This window comes from Pristiophorus japonicus, chromosome 7 (assembly GCF_044704955.1).
Source record: "Pristiophorus japonicus isolate sPriJap1 chromosome 7, sPriJap1.hap1, whole genome shotgun sequence".
Lineage (NCBI taxonomy): Eukaryota > Metazoa > Chordata > Chondrichthyes > Pristiophoridae > Pristiophorus > Pristiophorus japonicus.
The window spans coordinates 242,823,209-242,846,998 of NC_091983.1; the positions used below are offsets into that span (position 1 = coordinate 242,823,209).

The 23,790-nt window shown below is 47.4% G+C and overlaps 1 protein-coding gene across 1 annotated transcript in view; it reads right to left on the bottom strand.

Annotated features, from left to right (window-relative positions):
• LOC139266712 (dynein axonemal heavy chain 8-like) overlaps window positions 1–23,790 on the bottom strand; it is a 2,132,242-nt gene that overhangs the window by 1,097,434 nt on the left and 1,011,018 nt on the right. Inside the window, exons 27-29 of the mRNA XM_070884298.1 lie at window positions 20,805–20,863; window positions 20,259–20,324; window positions 10,152–10,252 (exon numbers count right to left, since the gene is read on the bottom strand). Coding sequence (XP_070740399.1) covers window positions 10,152–10,252; window positions 20,259–20,324; window positions 20,805–20,863 — 226 coding nt within the window. The remainder of the gene's footprint in view (window positions 1–10,151; window positions 10,253–20,258; window positions 20,325–20,804; window positions 20,864–23,790) is intronic.

Here is a 23,790-nt window from a genome sequence, read left to right on the forward strand (position 1 = left end):
TCGCTATCGCCCCAAAATGGGCGATATTTCCGGCGTAAGTGGTTGTATTATTTTTCGGGATTGCCGGAATATCGCCCATTTTAAAAGCTGCTAGTTTCACCTTTTTAATTTGGGCGATAGCCGTAGCAATATGAAATGGGTGATAGCGATGTATTCCATCGTGCAAGGCCGGCGTCCATAGCGACAGCCGTTCTGAACATGTTTTTTTTTAGGTAATGAACTTTTCCTGTGATTCAGGAGGTCAGGGGTCATCTGCGCATGCTCAGAAGACTGAAAGAGAGGGAGAGAGAGAGATCGCATTATTGTCGAGGCAAGCAGAGAGAAAATACAAAAACGATACTAGAATGGAGATGGATTTTGAGGAGTCGGGAGTGAGAGAGGTTGGAGAGGTGGCAGAGGTGGGTGAGGGGAGTGATTTGGCGGAGATTGGAGGGAGAAGGCGAGCCAAAAGATTTTCTGATGAAGCAAATGTTGCCCTTATCCACGAGGTGGAAACTCGGTGAGGCCAATTAACCTGGGGTGATCATGGGAAACTGTCCCCCCCACTCCCACATACACCAAAGAATCTGGGTGGAGATCGCCGACGTTGTATCATCGGCAGCCCATGATGTCCGAGAGCCAAACCAGTGCTGCAAGCGCTGGAACGACCTGATTGAGTCTGGAAGAGCAAGTATTAAATGATTAAATTTATAATTGTAATGATGCAATCACTCATTCATTAAAATGTAAATCTGCCGTATTGTAATTAAGCTGGTAATTTTGGTGTCATTAATTAGATTTGTGAAAGGGAAATCATGCTTGATAAATTTTCTGGAATTTTTTGAGGATGTTTCCAGCAGAGTGGACAAGGGAGAACCAGTTGATGTGGTATATTTGGACTTTCAGAAGGCTTTCGACAATATCCCACACAAGAGATTAATGTGCAAAGTCAAAGCACGTGGGATTGGGGGTAGTGTGCTGACATGGATTGAGAACTGGTTGTCAGACATGAAGCAAAGAGTAGGAGTAAATGGGGACTTTTCAGAATGGCAGGCAGTGACTAGTGGGGTACCGCAAGGTTCTGTGCTGGGGCCCCAGCTGTTTACAATGTACATTAATGATTTAGACGAGGGGATTAAATGTAGTATCTCCAAATTTGCGGATGACACTAAGTTGGGTGGCAGTGTGAGCTGCGAGGAGGATGCTATGAGGCTGCAGAGCGACTTGGATAGGTTAGGTGAGTGGGCAAATGCATGGCAGATGAAGTATAATGTGGATAAATGTGAGGTTATCCACTTTGGTGGTAAAAACAGAGAGACAGACTATTATCTGAATGGTGACAGATTAGGAAAAGAGGAGGTGCAAAGAGACCTGGGTGTCATGGTACATCAGTCATTGAAGGTTGGCATGCAGGTACAGCAGGCGGTTAAGAAAGCAAATGGCATGTTGGCCTTCATAGCGAGGGGATTTGAGTACAGGGGCAGGGAGGTGTTGCTACAGTTGTACAGGGCCTTGGTGAGGCCACACCTGGAGTATTGTGTACAGTTTTGGTCTCCTAACCTGAGGAAGGACATTCTTGCTATTGAGGGAGTGCAGCGAAGGGATGGCGGGACTGACCTATCAAGAAAGACTGGATCAACTGGGCTTGTATTCACTGGAATTCAGAAGAATGAGAGGGGACCTCATAGAAACGTTTAAAATTCTGACGGGGTTAGACAGGTTAGATGCAGGAAGAATGTTCTCAATGTTGGGGAAGTCCAGAACCAGGGGACACAGTCTAAGGATAACGGGTAAGCCATTTAGGACCGAGATGAGGAGGAACTTCATCACCCAGAGAGTGGTGAACCTGTGGAATTCTGGACCACAGCAAGTTGTTGAGGCCAATTCACTAAATATATTCAAAAAGGAGTTAGATGAAGTCCTTACTACTAGGGGGATCAAGGGGTATGGCGAGAAAGCAGGAAGGGGGTACTGAAGTTGCATGTTCAGCCATGAACTCATTGAATGGCGGTGCAGGCTAGAAGGGCCGAATGGCCTACTCCTGCACCTATTTTCTATGTTTTTATGTTTCTAACTACGATCTTATTAAATTTATTCTCCGACCGTAGATATAACCATGCATCAATTGCATACAAAGTGTATTAGCATATAACGTTAACGATGAACAGCATAGGCAATGGCTAAGTGTGGATTATATCTGTAATAGTACCAAGGTAATTAGCTTATGACATGCTCTTGTCACCTTTGCAGAGGAAGATATCTAAGAACAGAGCTGAGCGCAGGCGCACAGGAGGAGGGCCTGCTGAACTATGCCAATTAACAGACCTGAAGGAGTGGGCCTTAGCACTTGTTGGTGTGCATAATCGTTCGGCCACCCATGGTGGTGCTGATCCGATTGTTGCGCCTCGTGAGTAATGTATAAACCATTGGTGATTTAAAGTAATTTAATGCCATTTGAGTATAATATATGAACGATGTAATGTCATGTAATTAATGATGGGGTTATTTAAAGCCATGCAAATTCTGTACTCTGATTCGGCCTTAAATCTGTGACCTTTGGTTCTCGACTCTACTGCCAATGGGAACAGTTTTGCTCTATCTACTCACTCTAGACCCCGCATGATTTTTAATACCTCGATCAAATCTCCTCTCAACCTTCTCTGCTCTAAGGAGAACAACCCCAGCTTCCCTAGTCTATCCACGTAAATGAAGTCCCTCATCGCTCAGGCTGAGATCGGGAGGAGTGGCCTAATATCGCGAGACCTGAGCGGGCACGGGAAATCAAAGGGCAGCGGTAGTTCAGAGCATCCTGACATCGGGAGGAGCCAGCTACAGCAGCGACAACAGTAAGAGACAAAAAGTAAAAAGACAGGCTACCCAGGATAGAACTGCAGCCATTCGGGCTGCTAAAAAACCCACCACTATTCAGGAACTAAGGTCTTTTTTGGGATTGTGTAATTTTAACAGAAATTGGATTGACTCCTTCACACAGCTTGCTCAGCCATTGATTATATTTTAAAGGGGAAACGTGCCTCTAAAGAAGCCATCACCCTCACTAAGGAACAGCAAGAGGCCTTCCAGAGTTTGAAAAAGGCTTTGTGTTCGGCACCAGCTCTGGGAATCCCCGACAGTGGTAAGCCATTTACCCTGTTTGTCCATGAGAAAGAAGGATACATGACAGCTATACTGACACAAGAACATGGGGATCGGCAAAGACCTATTGGCTATTATTCGGCAAAACTGGATGCGGTAGCCCTCGGATGGGGAAGTTGCCTAAGGGCCATGGTAGCTACATGTCGAGCGGTAATGACCACTGCGGGTCGAGTCCTCGACCAAAAGCTGATTGTCAAATATCCCCACACCGTACACGCTTTGCTGTCAATGAATAGAATGTCTCAGGTGACGGCAGCTAGATGGACCCGCTGGACAGCAGTTTTGGAAGCTCCTCATCTCCATATCGTCCGGGCCAGCCCGGTTAATCCCGCAACTATGCTCCTGATGTCAGAATCAAGGGAACAAGAGGGGGGAGAATGTGAAGAGCATGACTGCGTGGAGATTTTAAAAGAAACAGAAGAAGCAGCCTTAGCAGCAGAGGAGCCTCTGCACAACCAAGACCTCATCCTGTTTACAGATGGTTCCTCCTTTGTTGACAATGGTACCAGAAAAGCAGGATGGGCAGTTACAACCTTATATGAGGTAATGACAAAAGGATGTTTACCCTCAGGAACGTCAGCACGACAGGCCGAGTTACGGGCCCTGTCAGAAGCATGTCGAATAGCAGAAGGACAGACAGCTAATGTCTACACAGATTCGTGTTATGCTTTTGGAGTCGCTCACGACTTTGGTCTGTTATGGCGGAAAAGGGGATTCCTCACTGCTGCTGGTACACCTATCCGAAATGGAAAAGAAGTCCGAGACTTACTAGAGGCCATACAATTACCTCAGGAAGTGTCCATCCTGAAGTGTAAGGCCCATACCAAGGAAAATACCACGGAAGCACAGGGAAATGCCCTAGCCGACCAGGCAGCTAAAGATGCCGCCTCACAGGGCATTCCCCCAGAAGAACCAACATAGATGTGCAGATTGAAAGCACTCAGGGCTCTGAAACAAGACCTTCAAACAATGCAAGGCGAGTGCTCCCGAGAGGAAAAACGGACATGGATTGAGGCAGGAATTAAGCTATGCGAAGATGGTGTCTGGAGACAAAGAGTTACCGACAAGCCAGTCGCGCCACAAGCGCTTATGCCTTTTTTTAGCCCAACAGATCCACTCGTGGGGACACTTGGCCTCACAACAGATGACGGCATGGTTCCAGAAAAGCTGGTGGCGTCGGGGATTTAAAAAACATGCCCAGCTGGTAGCAGACCGCTGTGTGGTCTGCCAGAAAAATAATTCTAGACCCATCACGGTAATTTCCCAACTGAGGCCCCCTGCCCCTGTCGGTCCATTCCAGCATCTGCAGGTTGATTATATATCTCTTCCTTCATGCCAAGGATACACTAACATTCTTGTCATGGTTGACAGATTCTCTAGATGGGTAGAAGCTGTCCCAACTAAAAGAGCCACAGCCAATCACACTGCAAAGGTCTTGTGTAAGGATTACATTCCCCGATGGGGAGTCCCGAGTAGCATTGACTCAGATCAGGGAACACACTTCACGGGTGCTGTCTGCCAAGAAGTTTGTAGGTTACTGAACATTACGTGGGATTTTCACTATCCTTATCACCCACAATCATCAGGACAAGTAGAGTGAATGAATCGAACTCTGAAACAACAGCTTGCCAAATATCACCAAGAAGGAACACCATGGCCCCAGGCACTACCAATAGTGCTATGTAGCATTAGGGCAACCCTGAACAGAAGTACAGGTCTAAGCCCATTTGAAATTAGAACAGGAAGACCCATGTCACTGCCAGGAACTATCGATTTACGGAAAGCTGATGTTCACTTAATGAGTGACACTTTAGTATCATACTGTCAGAACCTAACCAATGCTATTAGTTCTGTTTCCCGACAGGTATCGGCGGCTTGGGGTAATCCACCCGAAGGGCGACACAACATCATCCCGGGAGTCTGGGTCTATGTGAAAAAGTTGCATAAAGAACCTTTGGGTGCCAAGTGGGAGGGACCTTATCAAGTGTTATTGACCACCCAGGCAGCTGTTAAAGTCCAAGGAATGAAAGCCTGGATCCATGCTTCACACGTTAAACGAGCACCCGTAACTGAAACTGAAATCTAATAAGGACAATTACTTTTTGCCAAAATGTATAAATTTACTGTATTACTGATTGTAGGTATTCTAGGCATATGCCTACTTCTTACTAGCCGACCCTCTGCACCAAAGGGAAATAGTAGGGTAGCAAGGGAATTACATGTAAATACCTTTTTATATATGTCATACATTTAGACCAAACAAAGTAACATTTCTAGTTGTTGGGTATGTGCGCATATTCCTATTCACTCAAAGGGAGGGATTCCCTTGAGGCCAGTTCCCTTGAATATCTCGGAAATGGCTGAGTGGATAATTAATCAAAATAAAACAGACAATGCGTTTCAGGATACAGAAAACTGGGCACGTAAATGGAAGTCAGCTGGTTACAATCTGACTACCTTTGAAGGGGGATACCAACCGTGGTACAATAATTCCAAATGGCTCCCATTTTTTGTATCATTAATACAACGGGAATAGGAAGGCCGGGAGAATCGGTCTGTCTGATTAGAAACATCAAAGGAGGCCAAAATATGGGGTATAGTAACTGCTCCCAGAATTATTATGTAATCAAGCCACGGAACTGTCCAAACTGGGCCGATGTGGGAATTCTTAACGTAACGGGGATTCTGAATAAAACAGATGGAAAAGCCTGGACAGGCCCCGGAGTGTTGCTGACAAAGAAACAGCTAACATTCATTGCCTATAATGGCACCTATTGGGTGTGTGGCCACAAGGCCTACCCTTGGTTGCCCCAGAATTGGACGGGATCCTGCTATTTAGCCTATATTGTGCCATATATGTATCATATAAAGTCACTGTCGGAAAGGACAACATCCCGGCTGTCGTGCTGAAGATTTGTGCTCCAGAACTAGCCGCGCTTCTAGCCAAGATATTCCAATACAGCGACAACACTGGCATCTACCTGTCAATGTGGAAAACTGCCCAGTTATGTCCAGTCCACAAAATGCAGGTCAAATCCAATCTGGCCAATTACCGTCCCATCAATCTACTCTCAATCATCAGCAAAGTGATGCCGAAAGTACTAGCTAGTGACACTTACTCACCAATAATCTGCTCACCGTTGCTCAGTTTGGATTCCGCCAGGACCACTCGGCTCCAGTCTTCATTACAGCCTTGGTCCAAACATGGACAAAATAACTGAATTCCAGAGGTGAGATGAGAGTGACTGCCCATGACATCAAGGCAGCGTTTGACCGAGTGTGGGATCAAGGAACCCTCGTAAAATTGAAGTCAATGGGAATCGGGGGAAAACGCTCCACTGGCTGAAGTCATACTTAGTGCAAAGGAAGATGGTTATGTGATTGGAGGTCAATCATCACAGCCGCTGGATATCGCTGCAGAAGTTCCTCAGGGCAAAGTCCTACGCCCAACCATCGTCAGATGCTTCATCAATGACCTTCCCTCCATCAGTAGGTCTGAAGTGGGGATGTTTTCTGATGATTGCAGTGTTCAGTGCCATTCGCAGCTCCTCAGATAATGAAGTCGTCCATGCCCACATGCAGCCAGACCTGGATGACAGTCAGGCTTGGGCTGAAAAGTAGCAATTAACATTCGCACCACAGAAATGCAAGGCAATGACTATCGCCATGAAAAAAAAGTCCAACCATTGCCGCTTGTCATTTAATGGCATTACCATTGTCAAATACCTCACTATCAACATCCTGGGGGTCACCATTGGCCAGAAACTTAACTGGACTAGCCACAGAAATACTGAGGCTGGGTATTCTGTGGCGAGTGTCTCACCTCCTAACTCCCCAATGACTTCCCAGCATCTACAAGGCACAAGTCAGGAGTGTGATGGGATACTCTTCACTGCCTGAATGAGTGCAGCTCCAACAACACTCAAGAGGCTTGACACCATCCAGGACAAAGCAACCCCCTTGATTCACACCTCATCCACCACCTTAAACATTCACTCCCTCCACCACCTGCGCACCATGGCTGCAGTGCTTACTATCTACAAGAAGCACTGCAGCAACTCGCCAAGGCTTCTTCAGCATCATCTCCAAAACCCGCGACCTCTACCAGTTAGAAGGGCAAGGGCAGCAGGCACCAAGGCACACCATCACCTGCAAGTTCCCTTCCAAATTATACAACATCCTAACTTGGAAGTGTATCGCCATTCCTTCATTGTTGCTGTGTCAAAATCCTGGAACTTCCTCTGTAATAACACTGCGGGAGTACCTTGACCACACGGACTGCTGCGGTTCCAGAAGGCGGCTCACCACCACCTTCTCCTAATGTGCAAACTTAAAGCACATGGGATTGGGGGTAGTGTGCTGACATGGATTGAGAACTGGTTGTCAGACAGGAAGCAAAGGGTAGGAGTTAAATGGGTACTTTTCAGAATGGCAGGCAGTGACTAGTGGGGTACCGTAAGGTTCTTTGCTGGGGCCCCAGCTGTTTACAATGTACATTAATGATTTAGACGAGGGGATTAAATGTAGTATCTCCAAATTTGCGGATGACACTAAGTTGGGTGGCAGTGTGAGCTGCGAGGAGGATGATATGAGGCTGCAGAGTGACTTGGATAGGTTAGGTGAGTGGCAAATGCATGGCAGATGAAGTATAATGTGGATAAATGTGAGGTTATCCACTTTTGTGGTAAAAACAGAGAGACAGACTATTATCTGAATGGTGGCAGATTAGGAAAAGGGGAGGTGCAATGAGACCTGGGTGTCATGGTACATCAGTCATTGAAGGTTGGCATGCAGGTACAGCAGGCGGTTAAGAAAGCAAATGGCATGTTGGCCTTCATAGCGAGGAGATTTGAGTACAGAGGCAGGGAGGTGTTGCTGCAGTTGTACAGGGCCTTGGTGAGGCCACACCTGGAGTATTGTGTACAGTTCTGGTCTCCTAACTTGAGGAAGGACATTCTTGCAATTGAGGGAGTGCAGCGAAGGTTCACTAGACTGATTCCCGGGATGGCGGGACTGACCTATCAAGAAAGACTGGATCAACTGGGCATGTATTCACTGGAGTTCAGAAGAATGAGAGGGGACCTCATAGAAACGTTTAAAATTCTGATGGGTTCAGACAGGTTAGATGCAGGAAGAATGTTCCCAATGTTGGGGAAGTCCAGAACCAGGGGTCACAGTCTAAGGATAAGGGGTAAGCCATTTAGGAACGAGATGAGGAGAAACTTCTTCACCCAGAGAGTGGTGAAACTGTGGAATTCTCTACTACAGAAAGTTGCTGAGGCCAATTCACTAAATATATTCAAAAAGGAGTTAGATGAAGTCCTTACTACTAGGGGGATCAAGGGGTATGGCGAGAAAGCAGGAATGGGGTACTGAAGTTGCATGTTCAGCCATGAACTCATTGAATGTCGGTACAGGCTAGAAGGGACGAATGGCCTACTTCTGCACCTATTTTCTATGTTTCTATGTTTTCTATGTTTCTCAGGGGTTGCTGGGGATGGACAATAAATGCTAGCCTTGTTAGTGATGCCCACATCCCATGAACGAATAAAAAAAAACAGTGACTAGACTTCAATAATACTACATTGGCAGTGAATCACATTGGAATAGCCTGAGGCTGTAAAAAGTGCTATTGAAAAGCAACTGTGCTTGTTCATACTAACTTCCTCAAGAATGTCAACCAGGTTGTTAAGACATGACCTTTTTAATGTGAGACTCTAATATCCTCTAATATCCTCTTCTTCTGTCTAGCTTTAATGATCACTTGCCACAACTTACTTATAACCAAAATGAAGCCAATGGTCTTGTAATTTCCTGTTTCTGACTGAATACCTATTTTAAAATATTGACATCTTATGATTCTCTCTCTAGTCCATCAGAACAATCTCAGCGAGTTGTTAAATATGAGCATGGGGCTCACAGAGCACAGCCTCCATTTCTTTGAGCAAACTCAGGTGACTGTCATCAGGATAGCAGCCTACTTTGTTTTGAGATCCCTAAATTCTAGCCAAGATTATATCTTTATCCAGTTTGATACCTTCAACCCTATAATGTATTATTTGTAACTCAGAATTTTGAAGTGCAGTCTGATGCAAAATAGCCATTTAAAACCCCTGTCATATCCTAGACCTCCATCAAAACGTGCCCTGAAGAATCCTTCAGTAGCCTGATACACTCCTTAATTGCTCTCGACCTCATATAGCTGAAAAAGGCTTTGTTGTTAACACCATATCTATCCACTATCCACTATCTTCTTCTCCAGTATCTATTTTGGCTATTCTGATGGCAGATTCCATTGCTTTTAGCCTACACTGAGAACCAATAGATAGATAGATTTTTAACCAATAAGGGAATTAAGGGTTACGGGGAGAGGGCGGGTAAGTGGAGCTGAGTCCACGGCCAGATCAGCCATGATCTTATTGAATGGCGGAGCAGGCTCGAGGGGCTAGATGTTCCTGTTCCTAATTCTTATGTTCTTATGTTCAATTTCTTTAAACCTGTAAAAATATTACTGCTTAAGTCTGATTTGTCCTTGAACATGACCAGTTAGCCGATTGGGCTTTGTGTGCCCTTCTTGTAATGTTAGGGACATATATGGTTTTCTTTTGCAGGATAATTTTATACACTTTGACCCAAAGAGCCAGAAAGCATTCCATTTTTCTTCTGTGTTGGACTGCTCAATCTGGTTCAAATAATTTGCCATTTTTTTCAAATCTAGCCCCATTAAAAGCTGATACTAGAATTAGATGTTCAGTAGCTTTGGCTTGGCTGACCACATTGAATCTAATCATAATGTAATCCCTGTTGCCTGCTCTCAGCAGATGTAGTTTGCACTTGGTCCATCAGGGCACATTTGGCATGATTTCCATGGTAGCCTGGGAACATCCTCAGACACACCTGTAAATTCCCAAATTTCTCTTGGGAGAAGAAGATCTGTCCTGGGAGAACGATTTTGTAAAATTATCTCTATATTTGAAAAGATGGAGTAAGAAAAGGAACTGTAGCAAAACAACACTTACTTGAAGATTCGTCTTTTTAGATTGTCTAATGACAGAGATGAACATCTGACTAAAGCATCCACAAAATGATGGCTAAAATATGCATAAAGCTCCTTAACGTCCTAGAATACATAAAATAGATTTAAAAAGATTAAATTAGTTCCTGATTATCTTATTAATGACGAAATGAATATTTACCAATATTGATTCATCGAATTTTAGAGACCAGAATGTGGTCATTTAACCCACAGCACAATTTCCATAGAAACATAGAAACATAGAAAATAGGTGCTGGAGTAGGCCATTCGGCCCTTCTAGCCTGCACCGCCATTCAATGAGTTCATGGCTGAACATGCAACTTCAGTACCCCCTTCCTGCTTTCTCGCCATACCCCTTGGTCCCCCTAGTAGTAAGGACTTCATCTAACTCCCTCTTGAATATATTTAGTGAATTGGCATTAACAACTTTCTGTGGTAGAGAATTCCACAGGTTCACCACTCTCTGGGTGAAGAGGTTTCTCCTCATCTCGGTCCTAAATGGCTTACCCCTTATCCTTATACTGTGACCCCTGGTTCTGGACTTCCCCAACATTGGGAACATTCTTCCTGCATCTTACCTGTCTAAACCCGTCAGAATTTTAAATGTTTCTATGAGGTCCCTTCTCATTCTTCTGAACTCCAGTGAATACAAGCCCAGTTGATCCAATCTTTCTTGATAGGTCAGTCCCACCATCCCGGAAATCAGTCTGGTGAACCTTCGCTGCACTCCCTCAATAGCAAGAATGTCCTTCCTCAAGTTAGGAGACCAAAACTGTACACAATACTCCAGGTGTGGCCTCACCAAGGCCCTGTACAACTGTAGCAACACCTCCCTGCCCCTGTACTCAAATCCCCTTGCTATGAGGCCAACATGCCATTTGCTTTCTTAACCGCCTGCTGTACCTGCATGCCAACCTTCAATGACTGATGTACCATGACACCCAGGTCTCATTGCACCTCCCCTTTTCCTAATCTGTCACCATTCAAATAATAGTCTGTCTCTCTGTTTTTAACCACCAAAGTGGATAACCTCACATTTATCCACATTATACTTCATCTGCCATGCATTTGCCCACTCACCTAACCTATCCAAGTCACTCTGCAGCCTCATAGCATCCTCCTCGCAGCTCACACTGCCACCCAACTCAGTGTCATCCGCAAATTTGGAGATACTACATTTAATCCCCTCGTCTAAATCATTAATGTACATTGTAAACAGCTGGGGCCCCAGCACAGAACCTTGCGGTACCCCACTAGTTACTGCCTGCCATTCTGAAAAGTACCCATTTACTCCTACTCTTTGTTTCCTGTCTAACAACCAGTTCTCAATCCACGTCAACACACTACCCCCAATCCCATGTGCTTTAACTTTGCACATTAATCTCTTGTGTGGGACCTTGTCGAAAGCCTTCTGAAAGTCCAAATATACCACATCAACTGGTTCTCCCTTGTCCACTCTACTGGAAACATCCTCAAAAAATTGCAGAAGATTTGTCAAGCATGATTTCCCTTTCACAAATTCATGCTGACTCGGACCTATCATGTCACCTCTTTCCAAATGTGCTGCTATGACATCCTTAATAATTGATTCCATCATTTTACCCACTACTGAGGTCAGGCTGACCGGTCTATAATTCCCTGTTTTCTCTCTCCCTCCTTTTTTTAAAAGTGGGGTTACATTGGCTACCCTCCACTCGATAGGAACTGATCCAGAGTCAATGGAATGTTGGAAAATGACTGTCAATGCATCCGCTATTTCCAAGGCCACTTCCTTAAGTACTCTGGGATGTAGTCCATCAGGCCCTAGGGATTTATCGGCTTTCAATCCCATCAATTTTCCCAACACAATTTCCTGACGAATAAAGATTTCCCTCAGTTCCTCCTCCTTACTAGACCCTCTGACCCCTTTTATATCCGGAAGGTTGTTTGTGTCCTCCTTAGTGAATACCGAACCAAAGTACTTGATCAATTGTTCAAACAGGCATTTGTTGTGCGTGTCGATGCAGGTGAGGCCTTTCGAAGATTCCGCCAGCTCCTGCGTCATGTATGCCAAGGTCAAGTCCAGCTTGGTGAACGTTTTCCCTCCTGCAAGCGTCGCAAATAGGTCGTCTGTCTTTGGTAGCAGGTATTGATCCTGCAGTGAGAAACGATTGATAGTTACTTTGTAATCACCACAGATTCTGACAGTGCTGTCTCCCTTGAGAACTGGAACAATCAGACTGGCCCACTCATTGAATTCAATCTCCGAAATGATGCCCTCTCCTTGCAGCCTGTCCAACTCGATCTCCGCCCTCTTTCTCATCATGTAAGGTACCACTCTCATCTTGTGATGGATAGGTCGCGCCCCCAGAATCAAATGGATCTGCAATTTTGCTCCTTGGTACTTCCCGATGCCTGGTTCGAACAGCGAGGGGAACTTGCTTAGGACCTGGGCCTACGAGGTGTCGTTGACAGACGAAAGCGCTCAGATGTCGTCCCAGTTCCAGCATATCTGTCCCAGCCAGCTCCTGCCGAACAGCGTGGAACCATCGCCTGGTACAACCCAGAGTGGTAAATCGTGCACCGTTACATCGTAGGAGACCTTTACGGTAGCACGGCCAATTACAGGAATCAGTTCCTTTGGTACGAATGGGAGTCAGGACTGGCCTTGAAGCCTTGTTGCACCACAACTTATCGAAAGTCTTTTTACTCATTATGGACTGGCTTGCGCCCGTGCCCAGCTCCATGGACACCGAGAGTCCATTTAATTCAACCTTCAGCATTATCGGGGGACATTTTGTGGTAAATGTGTGCACCCCATATACCTCTGCCTCCTCGATCTGAAGCTCTGGTTCATCATGATCCACCGTGGATCTTTCCTCCTCTGCAACATGGTGGTTTGCAGGATTATCAGGATTTGCAGCTCACCTGCACATACATTGGACTTTTCCCATTGTTCCACAGCCCTTGCAAATGTATCCTTTGACGCGGCTTGAATGGAATCGATGATCACCCCCGCAGCGCCAATAAGGTGTTAATTGCCTTGTATTCACCACCCTTGATGGCGGACTCCGAGTCATCTGCGGACGTGCAGCTACCGGCGTGTAAGTCCTGCCATGTACATTTCGATTTGAAAACAATGTTACTTTGTTCACAGTACTTGCAGCAGCATTAGTGTTGTGGAAAATTTGTTTGGTATTGTCACTGGTGGAGATGAACGCCTGGGCTATTGCTATGGCTTTACTCAAGGTTGGGGTCTCTACAGTCAAAAGTTTGCGAAGTATTAGTTCATGGCCAATGCCAAATATAAAGAAGTCCCTGAGCATATGCTCCAAGTGTCCTCCAAATTCGCAATGTCCTGCAAGGCGCCTAGCTCGGTGACATAGCTCGCCACTTCCTGATCTCCAGACCTCTTGCATGTGTAGAACAGATACCTCGCCATCAGAATGCTTTCCTTCAGGTTTAGATGCTCGTGGACCAGTGTGCACAACTCATCTTACGACTTGTCTGTGGGTTTTGCTGGAGCAATGGGGCCATACATTGGTGCCCCACAAACGGTCAAGAGAATCGCCCTTCATTTGGCAGCGTTCCTTTCTCCTTCCAGCTTGTTGGCCATGAAGTATTGTTCAAGTCGTTCCACGAAGGTTTCCCAATCATCTCCCTCTGAAAATTTCTCCAGGATGCCCACAGTTCTCTGCATTGTTGCGTTGGGGTTTGTCATCTGTATCTTGTCGCCAGTTGTTATTTCTTGGATAAAGAGTCAGACTAGATACTGCAAGCTCAAGGTAAGTGTGACTGTAGTCCTTTATTACAGATCTCAGAGTGCCTCTCCAGCGTGTGAGGCCTCCTTATATACAGGTGCTCCCAAAGGATTGTGGGATCCCTTGGGACTCCAGGGAATAAGCCCTCTGGTGGTTAGACATGGTAATTACAGGTTTACATCCATAACAGTTCTCCTTAAAGCAGAGTTGGTTGAGAGGAGATTTGATAGAGGTGTTCAAAACCATGAGGGGTCTAGACAGAGTAGATAGAGAGAAACCGTTCCTTTTGGTGAAAGGATTGAGAACCAGAGGACACAGATTTAAGGTGATTGACAAAATAACCAAAGGTGACATGAGGAAATACTTTTGTACCGAGCGAGTGCCTGAGAGGGTGGTGGTAGCAGATTCAATCATAGCTTTCAAAAGGGATTTGTATGAGTACCTGAAAGAAAAACATTTGCAGGGCAACGGGGAAAGGGCGAGGAAGTCTGACTAGGTGGGGAGCTCTTGCAGAGAGCCAGCATGGACTCGATGGGCTGGATGGCCTCTTCCTGTGCTGCCACCATTCTATGATGCTATGCGGGCAAATCCTCATGCTCTCTCCAGCTACTTCTCTCTGATAATGGGGATGGAGACGTGATTCTCTTGTTGTACAGAGCCTCGGTGACATCACTGATACTGCGAAATGCGAGATATTGCTAATTTCACCTGTGTCTGCTTCAAAGGAGCCCATGACATAACAGCAGAGCACAACAGTGACCTTGACAGCCAATGGCAGTGCTGTACATGACTTGCTTTCAGGCTGTAGTTGTGGCTGGTGGGAAAACCACGGCAGCTTCACCACTCAAAACCCAGTTAAAATTCTATATGATGTCACAGGTCCCTGATTAACAATTAGCTATGAGGCTCCTCCCTGTGCCCAAAACTAAAGGCATTAAAATCGGATATCGGTGGGAACGGAGCAGGTAACTGAGCAATTCCATTTTAACTTAGCACAAATAAAGATGGTTGTGGTTGTTGTAGGTTAATCATCTCAGCCCCAGGACATCGCTGCAGGAGTTCCTCAGAGCATTGTCATTGGCCCAACCATCTTCAGCCGCTTCATCAATGATCTTCCCTCCATCATGAGGTCAGAAGTGGATTGTTTGTTGATGATTGTACAGTGCTCACGTCCATTTGCAATTCCTCAGATAATGAAGCAGCCCATGCCCGCATGCTGCAGGACGTAGATGACATTCAGGATTGGGCTGATAAGTGGCAAGTAACATTCACGCCACAAAAGTGCCAGTCAATGACTATCTCCAACAAGCAAGAGTCGAACCACAGCCCGCTGACATTCAACGGCATTACCATCGCCGAATCCCTCACCATCAACATCCTGGGGTCACCATTGACCAGAAACTTAATTGGACCAGCCTGATAAATACTGCGACAACAAGAGCGGGTCAGAGGCTGGGTATTCTGCAGTGAGGGTCTCACCTCCTGACTCCACAAAGCTTTTCCACCAGCTACAAGGCACATGTCAGGAGTGTATTGGAATGCTCTCCACTGTAGGATTTGGCCAGTGCCAACATCAGTTTGTGTATGGATTTTTGGACTTTTAAAATGGAGACGCACATGGGCTGCATTTCAAAATGGAGTTTGAACATTTGGACTTTAAAAGGGACTGATAGCAGGAGCTGTCTGTCTTTTGGGTTGCTATGGGACCAGTCTCAACGCCGATGTCATGAAAGGCAGAGGACTTTTCATTTTGAACTTTGTATGGTTTGTGGAAAAACAACTAAACCCATCCAGCACCTTCAACATTCACTCCCTGCACCACCAGCGCACCGTGGCTGCAAAGTGTACCATCTACAAGGTACACTGCAGCAAATCCCCAAGTCTTCTTCGGCAGCATCTCCCAAACCCACAACCTCTACCACCATGCAGGCACATGGGAACACCATCACCTACAAGTTCCCCTACAAGTTACACACTATCATGGTTTGGAAATTTATCACTGTTCCTTCATCATTGCTGGGTCAAAATCCTGCCACTCCCTCCCTAACAGCGTTGTGGGCATACCTTCACCACAAGGTCTGCAGCGGTTCAAGAAGGTGGTTCTGCACTACCTTCTTAAAGGCAATTAGGGATGGGCAATAAATGCTGGCCTTGCCTGCGACACCCACATCCAGGAATTAATTAAAAAAACTACTCACCCATTCTGTTCCCGCCAGGCGAGGTAGGTAGCTTTTCTTCCTTGCAGAATCTATTAACATTTGGAAATTGCTATCCAGGTAAATTTAATTAGCTCCACCCCCAGGAAATTGGTTTAATTCTTTGTAGGTTTACCGCCAGTGTTACAATTTACCAGTGTTAAATTTGTGCACAAGAGAGTGAAGACTCGTTATTAACCACCCCAGTGGAATTTTAACTGGGGTCTGAGTGGTGAGTCTGCTGTGCTTTTCCCACCATTCAAAACTACAGCCTCAAAGCAGGGTATAAGAACATAAAATCATAAGAATTAGGAGCAGGAGTAGGCCATTTGGCACCTCGAGCCTGCTCCGCCATTCAATAAGGTCATGGCTGATGTTCTGCCTCAATTCCACTTTCAACAACAACAATTTGTATTTATATTGTACTTTTAATGTAATAAAATGTTCCAAGATGCTTCACAGGAGTGATATAAGACAAAAAATAAAATTGACACCGAACAAGATAAGATGAAATTACGGCAGATGACCAAAAGCTAGGTCAAAGAGGTAGGATTTAAGGAGCATCTTGGAGGAGGAAAGAGAGGTAGAGAGGCAGAGAGGTTTACATAAGAACATAAGAAAAATGAGCAGGAGTAGGCCACCTGGCCTCTCGAGCCTGCTCCGCCATTTAATAAGATCATGGCCGATCTGATCATAGACTCAGCTCCACTTTGCTGCCCACTTCCCACAACCTTTTATTCCCTTATCGCTCAGAAATCTGCCTATCTCTGCCTTAAATATATATCAATGACGCAGCCTCCACAGCTCTCTGACGCAAAGGATTCCATAGATTTACAACCTTCTGAAAGAAGAAATTCCTCCTCATGTCAGCTTTAATTGGGCGGCCGCTTATTCTGAGACTATATTGTCCCTTAGTTTTAGTTTCTCCTATGAGAAATATCCGCTCTGCACCCACCTTGTCAAGCCCCCTTATTATCTTATATGTTTCGATAAGATCACCTCTCATATGGCCCTTATGGCTAAGGGGGTCAAGGGATATGGAGAGAAAGCAGGAAAGGGGTACTGAGAGAATGATCAGCCATGATCTTATTGAATGGCGGTGCAGGCTTGAAGGGCCGAATGGCCTACTTCTGCACCTATTTTCTATGTTTCTATGTTTCTATGTTTCCTCTGACCTTCGATGTGTATAGGCCCAACCTACTCAACCTATCTTCATAAGTCAAACCCGCATCTCCAGAATCAATCCAGTGAACCTTCTCTGAACAGCCTCCAATGCAAGTATATCTGTTATGTATGCATGTCAATGATGTACTGCAACACGAGGCCTGAATGTACCTTCACCCTGTATATACCATACCTGTACACCAGAGGGTGCTGCTGCTGGAGACCTAAGGGTCACCTGTACACTGCAGGTAACCAAGTATAAAAGGGAGCTCACCTCTTAGTGTCCTCACTCTAGGGGCCCAAATTTCCACATGATTTGCGTCTGATTTTTAGGAGCAACTGGTGGAGAACGGACTATCTTAGAAATCGCAATTCTCCACATTTTTTTTTCTGCAGTTCTAGTCAGGTAGAACAGTTCCACTTTGGAACAGAATTTTTTCTTCAAAAGGGGGCGTGTCCGGCCACTGACGCCTGATTTCAAAGTTTCCACAGTGAAAACATACTCCAAACTAACTTAGAATGGAGCAAGTGAAGATTTTTGTAGAACTGAAAAAACCTGCTCTACACATTAAAAAATCAGGCGCAGGTTACAAATTAGGCGTCCAGAACGAGGTAGGGGGTGAGGGGGGGGAAGGGAAGTCATAAAATTCTGTAATAAATCCTTATTTATACTTATACAAATATTATACAAATAAATCCAACCTGAATAAACATTTATAAGCAAAGAAAAGATTAAATAAACGATCTTCCTACCTGTGTGAAAGTGCTTCAGGCAGGCCTTTCGGGACCGAAGGCTGAACGGGCCGGCCCGAAACTTCGGGCAGGGCCCGTCCCCAGCACCAGATTTACAGGTAGGTGGCATTGGGTTGGGTCGGGAGGAGGGAGGGAGAGAGAGGGGGGGAGGGGAGGGAGAGAGAGGGGGGGAGGGGGGAGTGATGGGGGGGAGTGGGGGAGAGAGAGAGGGGGGAGGGGGGAGAGAGAGTGGGGGAGAGAGAGGGGGGAGGGAGGGAGAGAGAGGGGGGAGGGAGGGAGAGAGAGGGGGGAGAGAGAGGGGGGAGGGAGGGAGAGAGAGGGGGGGAGGGAGGGGGAGAGAGGGGGGGAGGGAGAGAGAGGGGGGGAGGGGAGAGAGGGGGGAGGGAGGGAGGGAGAGGGGGGGAGGGAGGGAGGGAGAGAGGGGGGGAGGGGGGGAGAGAGAAGGGGGGAGGGAGGGGGAGAGAGAGAAGGGGAGGGAGGGAGAGAGAGGGGGGGAGGGAGGGAGGGAGAGGGAGGTCAGGTCGGGGAGGGGGAGGTCAGGTCGGGGAGGGGGAAGTCAGGTCGGATCCAGTCCGGGGGCGGGGGGGGGGGCGGAGCGGGAGTCGGGTCGGGTCCAGTCGGCGGGGGAGGCGGGCGGGGGAGCGGGAGCAGGAGCGCGGGTCGGGTCAGGTCCAGTCGGGGGTGGGGCGGAGCCGGAGCGGGAGCAGGAGCGCGGGTCGGGTCCAGTCGGGGGGGCGGGGGGGGCGGAGCGGGAGCAGGAGCGCGGGTCGGGTCGAGTCCAGTCGGGGGGGGGGGGGGGGGCGGAGCGAGAGCGGGAATGGGAGTCGGGTCGGGTCGGGTCCAGTGGGGGTGGGGAAGCGGGAGCGGGAGTGGGAATCGGGTCGGGTCCGGAGGCGGGGGGGAGCGGGAGTCGTGTCGGGTCCAGTCCGGGGGGGTGGAGCGGGTGTCGGGTCCGGTCCGGAGGCGGGGGCGGTGGGGAGCGGGTTTCGGAGCTGGCCGTGGGAGGAGCCTTATTCACGCAGCCCCAGTGAGGCCATTCGGCCAGGGCTAGGGGCTGCGTGCTTCAGGCCCCTCCCATACAGTTTTGGGCGCCTGGAGCTACTGCACTTGCGTGCCCACTGTAGCGCGCATGTGCAGAGGTCCCGGCACTGTTTTCAGCGCAGGGACCTGGCTCCGCCCCCCCAACAGCTCGTGCTGCGCTGCGCCGAGGGCCAGAGGACCTGCAGGGAGGTGGAGAATACGGAGGATTTTTTTAGGCGCACTTTGTGGCGCGAAAAACAGGCGTCCAGGTCGGGACTGTGCCGTTCTAGGCACATGTGGAAACTTGGGCCCTAGGAGCTGCAATAAAGGACTACAGTCTGTACAGTTCAAGTGCCATACCCCTACCTCATGGAGTCATTAACAGAGTGCTTACATATACAATAACTGGCGATGAGGTTACGAATTCCATGCACAACATGTATAATCTCAGCAACTTCCAACAATTCACTGATTGGGAAGATTGGAACACCTTCGTGGAAAGGTTAGAACTCTTCTTCATCGCGAACGACCCGGATGGGGACTCACCGGCCACGCTGGCGAACAAGCGCAGGGCCATCCTGCTCAGCAATTGTGGGCCCACTATCCATGGCCTTGTCAGGGACCTGCTAGCCCCAGCGAAGACAACAACCAAGAGCTATGCGGAGCTCGTAACTTTAATACAAGAGCAACTGAAACCCAAAGAGAGTATCCTCACAGCCAAGCACCAGTTTTACACTCACCGGCGGCCCGAAGGCCAAGAAATTGTTAAGTATGCTGCAAATCTAAGAAGGTTTGTTGCACCATGTGATTTTGGCGACCACGTCACCGAAGCACTAAGGGACATTTTCATTATTGGAATCGGCCATGAGGGCCTCCTCCATAAACTGCTCTCTGCGGACACTACGGTCACCCTGCAGAAGGCAATCAAAGTGAGCCAGGTTTTCATGATTTCGGCCTGCGACTCCAAATGAATGATGACCCACACCCAGGACTCTAAACTGACGACACTCCGTGAACAGAATGGTGACTTTCAGAGGCAAGAATGCTGCCCCGAGTCCCTCAACCCTGAGTCCACCACATGGGGCCAACCGGCTAGCCCCGTGCTGGTGCTGTGGAGGAAACCATAGGGTCCACCAGTGCCGAAACAAAGACTATATCTGCAAAGGCTGCAACACAAAAGGTCACCTTCAGCGAATGTGTAGAAAAATCTTTACTCACCGCATTGCTGAAGAGTTGGCCGATCACTTGGGCTCCGATACTGATGAAGAAGAAGCTGCTCAGCCCCTGGAAGAAGAGTACGGAATATATACCTGCTCCACCGAGAGTTCCTCGTGGAAGATGGAAATGGACATCAAAGGGGTTCCAGTTTCGATGGAGATCGACACAGGGGCGAGCCAGTCATTGATGAGTCAGATGGCCTTTGAAAACCTCTGGAACAATTGCGCCAAATGACCAAAACTGTTCCCAATCCAGGCAAAGCTGCTCACCTATACAAAAGGCACCATTCCAGTCGTTGGCAGCGTGGAGGTCCAGGTGTCCCATGGCGGCGCAATGTACAAGCTCTCTTTGTGGATCGTTGCCGGCGATGGTCCAATGCTTCTGAGAAGAAGTTGGATAAAGCAGGTCCAAATCGGTCGGAGCGACGATGGCCTCCGAGCTCCAGCGACCGACATCCTACACGGCCACAAACTTGGATCCATCGCAGCACCCAGAAATCCTACCGTCCAGCTTGACTGCGTGGTGATGACACAGACTGTACAATACCAAGGCGAGATCATCCATACCGAAGATCCAGACCTCACCTTCCGAGCCGTGGCAGGACTCTGAGGGAAGAAGATTGGTGAAAAAGGTGGTTTCCCGGTGTCCGTGGCCGAACGTGGGGAGAAAAGGTTCACCACCGCCTACCTCGAGGAGAGCGAGAAGATGGCGGTCGCATCACGAGGAGCAGCATTGGAGGAGCAACACATGGCACCAACCGGAAAAACGGATTGGAAGGCCCTCTTAAAGGAGACCGGTAATCCAAGGCAATTAAAGGGACAGTTCCATTCTAGGCATAGCAATGCCAAGGACATTAAAGTTAAAAGTGCAGTAAGCGAATGCAGGTATGCAAATGTAATGTTAAATGGTAGTGCCAGAAAAACTAATGGAAAAAATGTAATGAATGCTTTTAAAAGTGATGTAAGTAACAAGTTTGTACCGTTAAGAAATGCTAATATGATAAATGTAACCCTGTATGGAGACACCGATGCACAAGAAAGTGTTGTAAGTATAAAATGTGATAATGTGAAGAGAGATAACAGTGCAGAGTCAACTAGTTGCGATCGGAGCCAATGTGTCATGCATGTAAAAAGTAGATTGTTAAAGAACACCGAATTCTACAGGTATAATGTCAATGCCAGAGGAAACCCCCCGTGGGAGACCCCCCAGGTCCAGTCGGCTACCTAACCATGTAGCCTGGGCTTTTGGGACAAATGTGATGCCCCAGGAAGGCTCACATACACCCAGTGGGAGCAGACCCACTGCAGGGATAGCAGTCAATGGGCAGCACAGCCACCACCACTGGCAACCTGCACCAGATCGGCCCTACACCCCCTGGCCACCAGGGCCAGCACCGGGAGCGAGAAGCTAGTACCCTCCAGCTTTCTCGGCGGACCCTGGAATGACCAAACTTCCACCACGAATGAAGGACAAGGAGCCCACACAGCCCTGTGGCCCTGCCCACCACCAAACGCCACCACTTACCCATTCTACAGTGTATGTACCTTACCCATTGCATTGGCTCCACCACTGAGGAATCCTCCAACAGTGACACCCACATGGTCTGTGTGTGAGGGGGAGGAAATGGATGAGGGCAGCCACAAGCACAGGGATCCACACCTGGCACCCACACAACCTTCACCACAACCTCCCACAGCCCACAATTGATCACCTCCCCATGTCATGGCAATAAGGACTTGGGAAAGACTTAGGGGGAGTGTTGTTATGTATATTGCGTGTACTGTATCAGCCATAATCTCATTGAATGGTGATGCAGGCTCGAAGCGCCAAATGGCCTACTCCTGCACCTATTTTCTATGTTTCTATGTAACACTAGACCTGAATGTACCTTCACCCTGTATATACCATACCTGTACACCAGAGGGTGCAGCTGCTGGAGACTTAAGGGTCACCTGTACATTGCAGGTAACCAAGTATAAAAGGGAACTCACCTCTTGGTGTCCTCACTCTAGGAGTTGCAATAAAGGACTACAGTCTGTACAGTTCAAGTGCCATACCCCTGCCTCATGGAGTCATTAACAGAGTGCTTACATATTCAATAATACCCTTCCTTAAATATGGAGAACAAACTGTACACAGTACTCTCGGTGTGGCCTCACCAATACCTTGTACAGTTGTAGCAGGACTTCCCTGCTTTTATACTCTCTGCCCCTTGCAATAAAGGCCAACATTCCATTTGCCTTCCTGATTACTTGCTGTACCTGCATACTAACTTTTTTTTGTTTCGTGCACAAGGACTCCAAGGTTCCTCTGTACTGTAGCACTTTGTAATTTTTCTCCGTTTAAATTATAATTTGCTTTTCTATTATTTCTGCCAAGTGGATAATCTCACATTTTCCCACATTATACTCCATCTGCTGAAGTTTTTTTTCCCACTCACTTAGCCTGTCTATATCCCTTTGCACATTGTTTATGTCCTCCTCACAATTTGCTTTCCCACCCATCTTTGTATCATCAGCAAACTTGGCTACATTACACTTAGTCCCTTCATCCAAGTTATTAATATAGATTGTAAATAGTTAAAGACCCTGCAGTACAGACTTATACGAGGCACATGCTGAAGTCAAGGTCACTCTGGACCTGCACCTTTATTTCACAGCTCTCGAGTGTCGCACTTGCCTGAGACCTGCCTTTATATACCTGTGTGGAACAGGTATGCAGTGTCTCCTGCAAGTGCACCCCTGGTGATAAAGTATGCTTGTGGTTACAGGTCATATCTAGTTACAGTCATGTATAGCATGGTAAGATACAGTTATATACAGTAATGTGGGATACATGACATCACCCTCCCCCAAGGTCTTATTGTCTTTATAGATTCAGTCTCTCAGGTGGTCTACACTCTCACGTGGAGCGTCTTAGTTGTGGTTCAGTTGTTTGCCTTGGTGCCTGTTTTTCTTTTGGTGTGATTGCTGGTATCTCGCCTGGGCTGTCTGTTTCGTTCAGTATGATTGCTGGTATCTCACCTGGGTTGTCTGTTGAGACTGCTCTTTCCTCAGGTTGTTCCCTCTGTCTGTCCACCAGGTGTGGTGTGAGTTCCACATTGTAGTCTGCCTCTGGTTCTGCAGTGTTGTTGGTGAATCTACTTTTTACTTGGTCTACATGCCTCCGGCAGGTTTGGCCATTATCCATTTGTACAACCAGTAGCCTGTTTCCTTCCTTGCCTGTTACTGTCCCTGCAAGCCATTTGGGACCCCTGCCATAGTTTAGCACAAACACTTTGTCCCCTATCTCATTGCACCTCCCCCTCGAATTTTGGTCATGGTACTCAGTTAGCTTACAGTGCTTTGCCTCAACAATTTCATGCATGTCTGGGAGAAATAACGAGAGCCTAGTCTTTAAGATCCGTTTCATCAATAGTTGCGCGTGGGGAACCCCAGTCAACGAATGCGGACGAGATCTGTATGCCAGCAGCAGTCGCGACAGGCGGCTCTGCAGCGTGGGATCTTGGATTTTTAGCATGCCTTGTTTAACA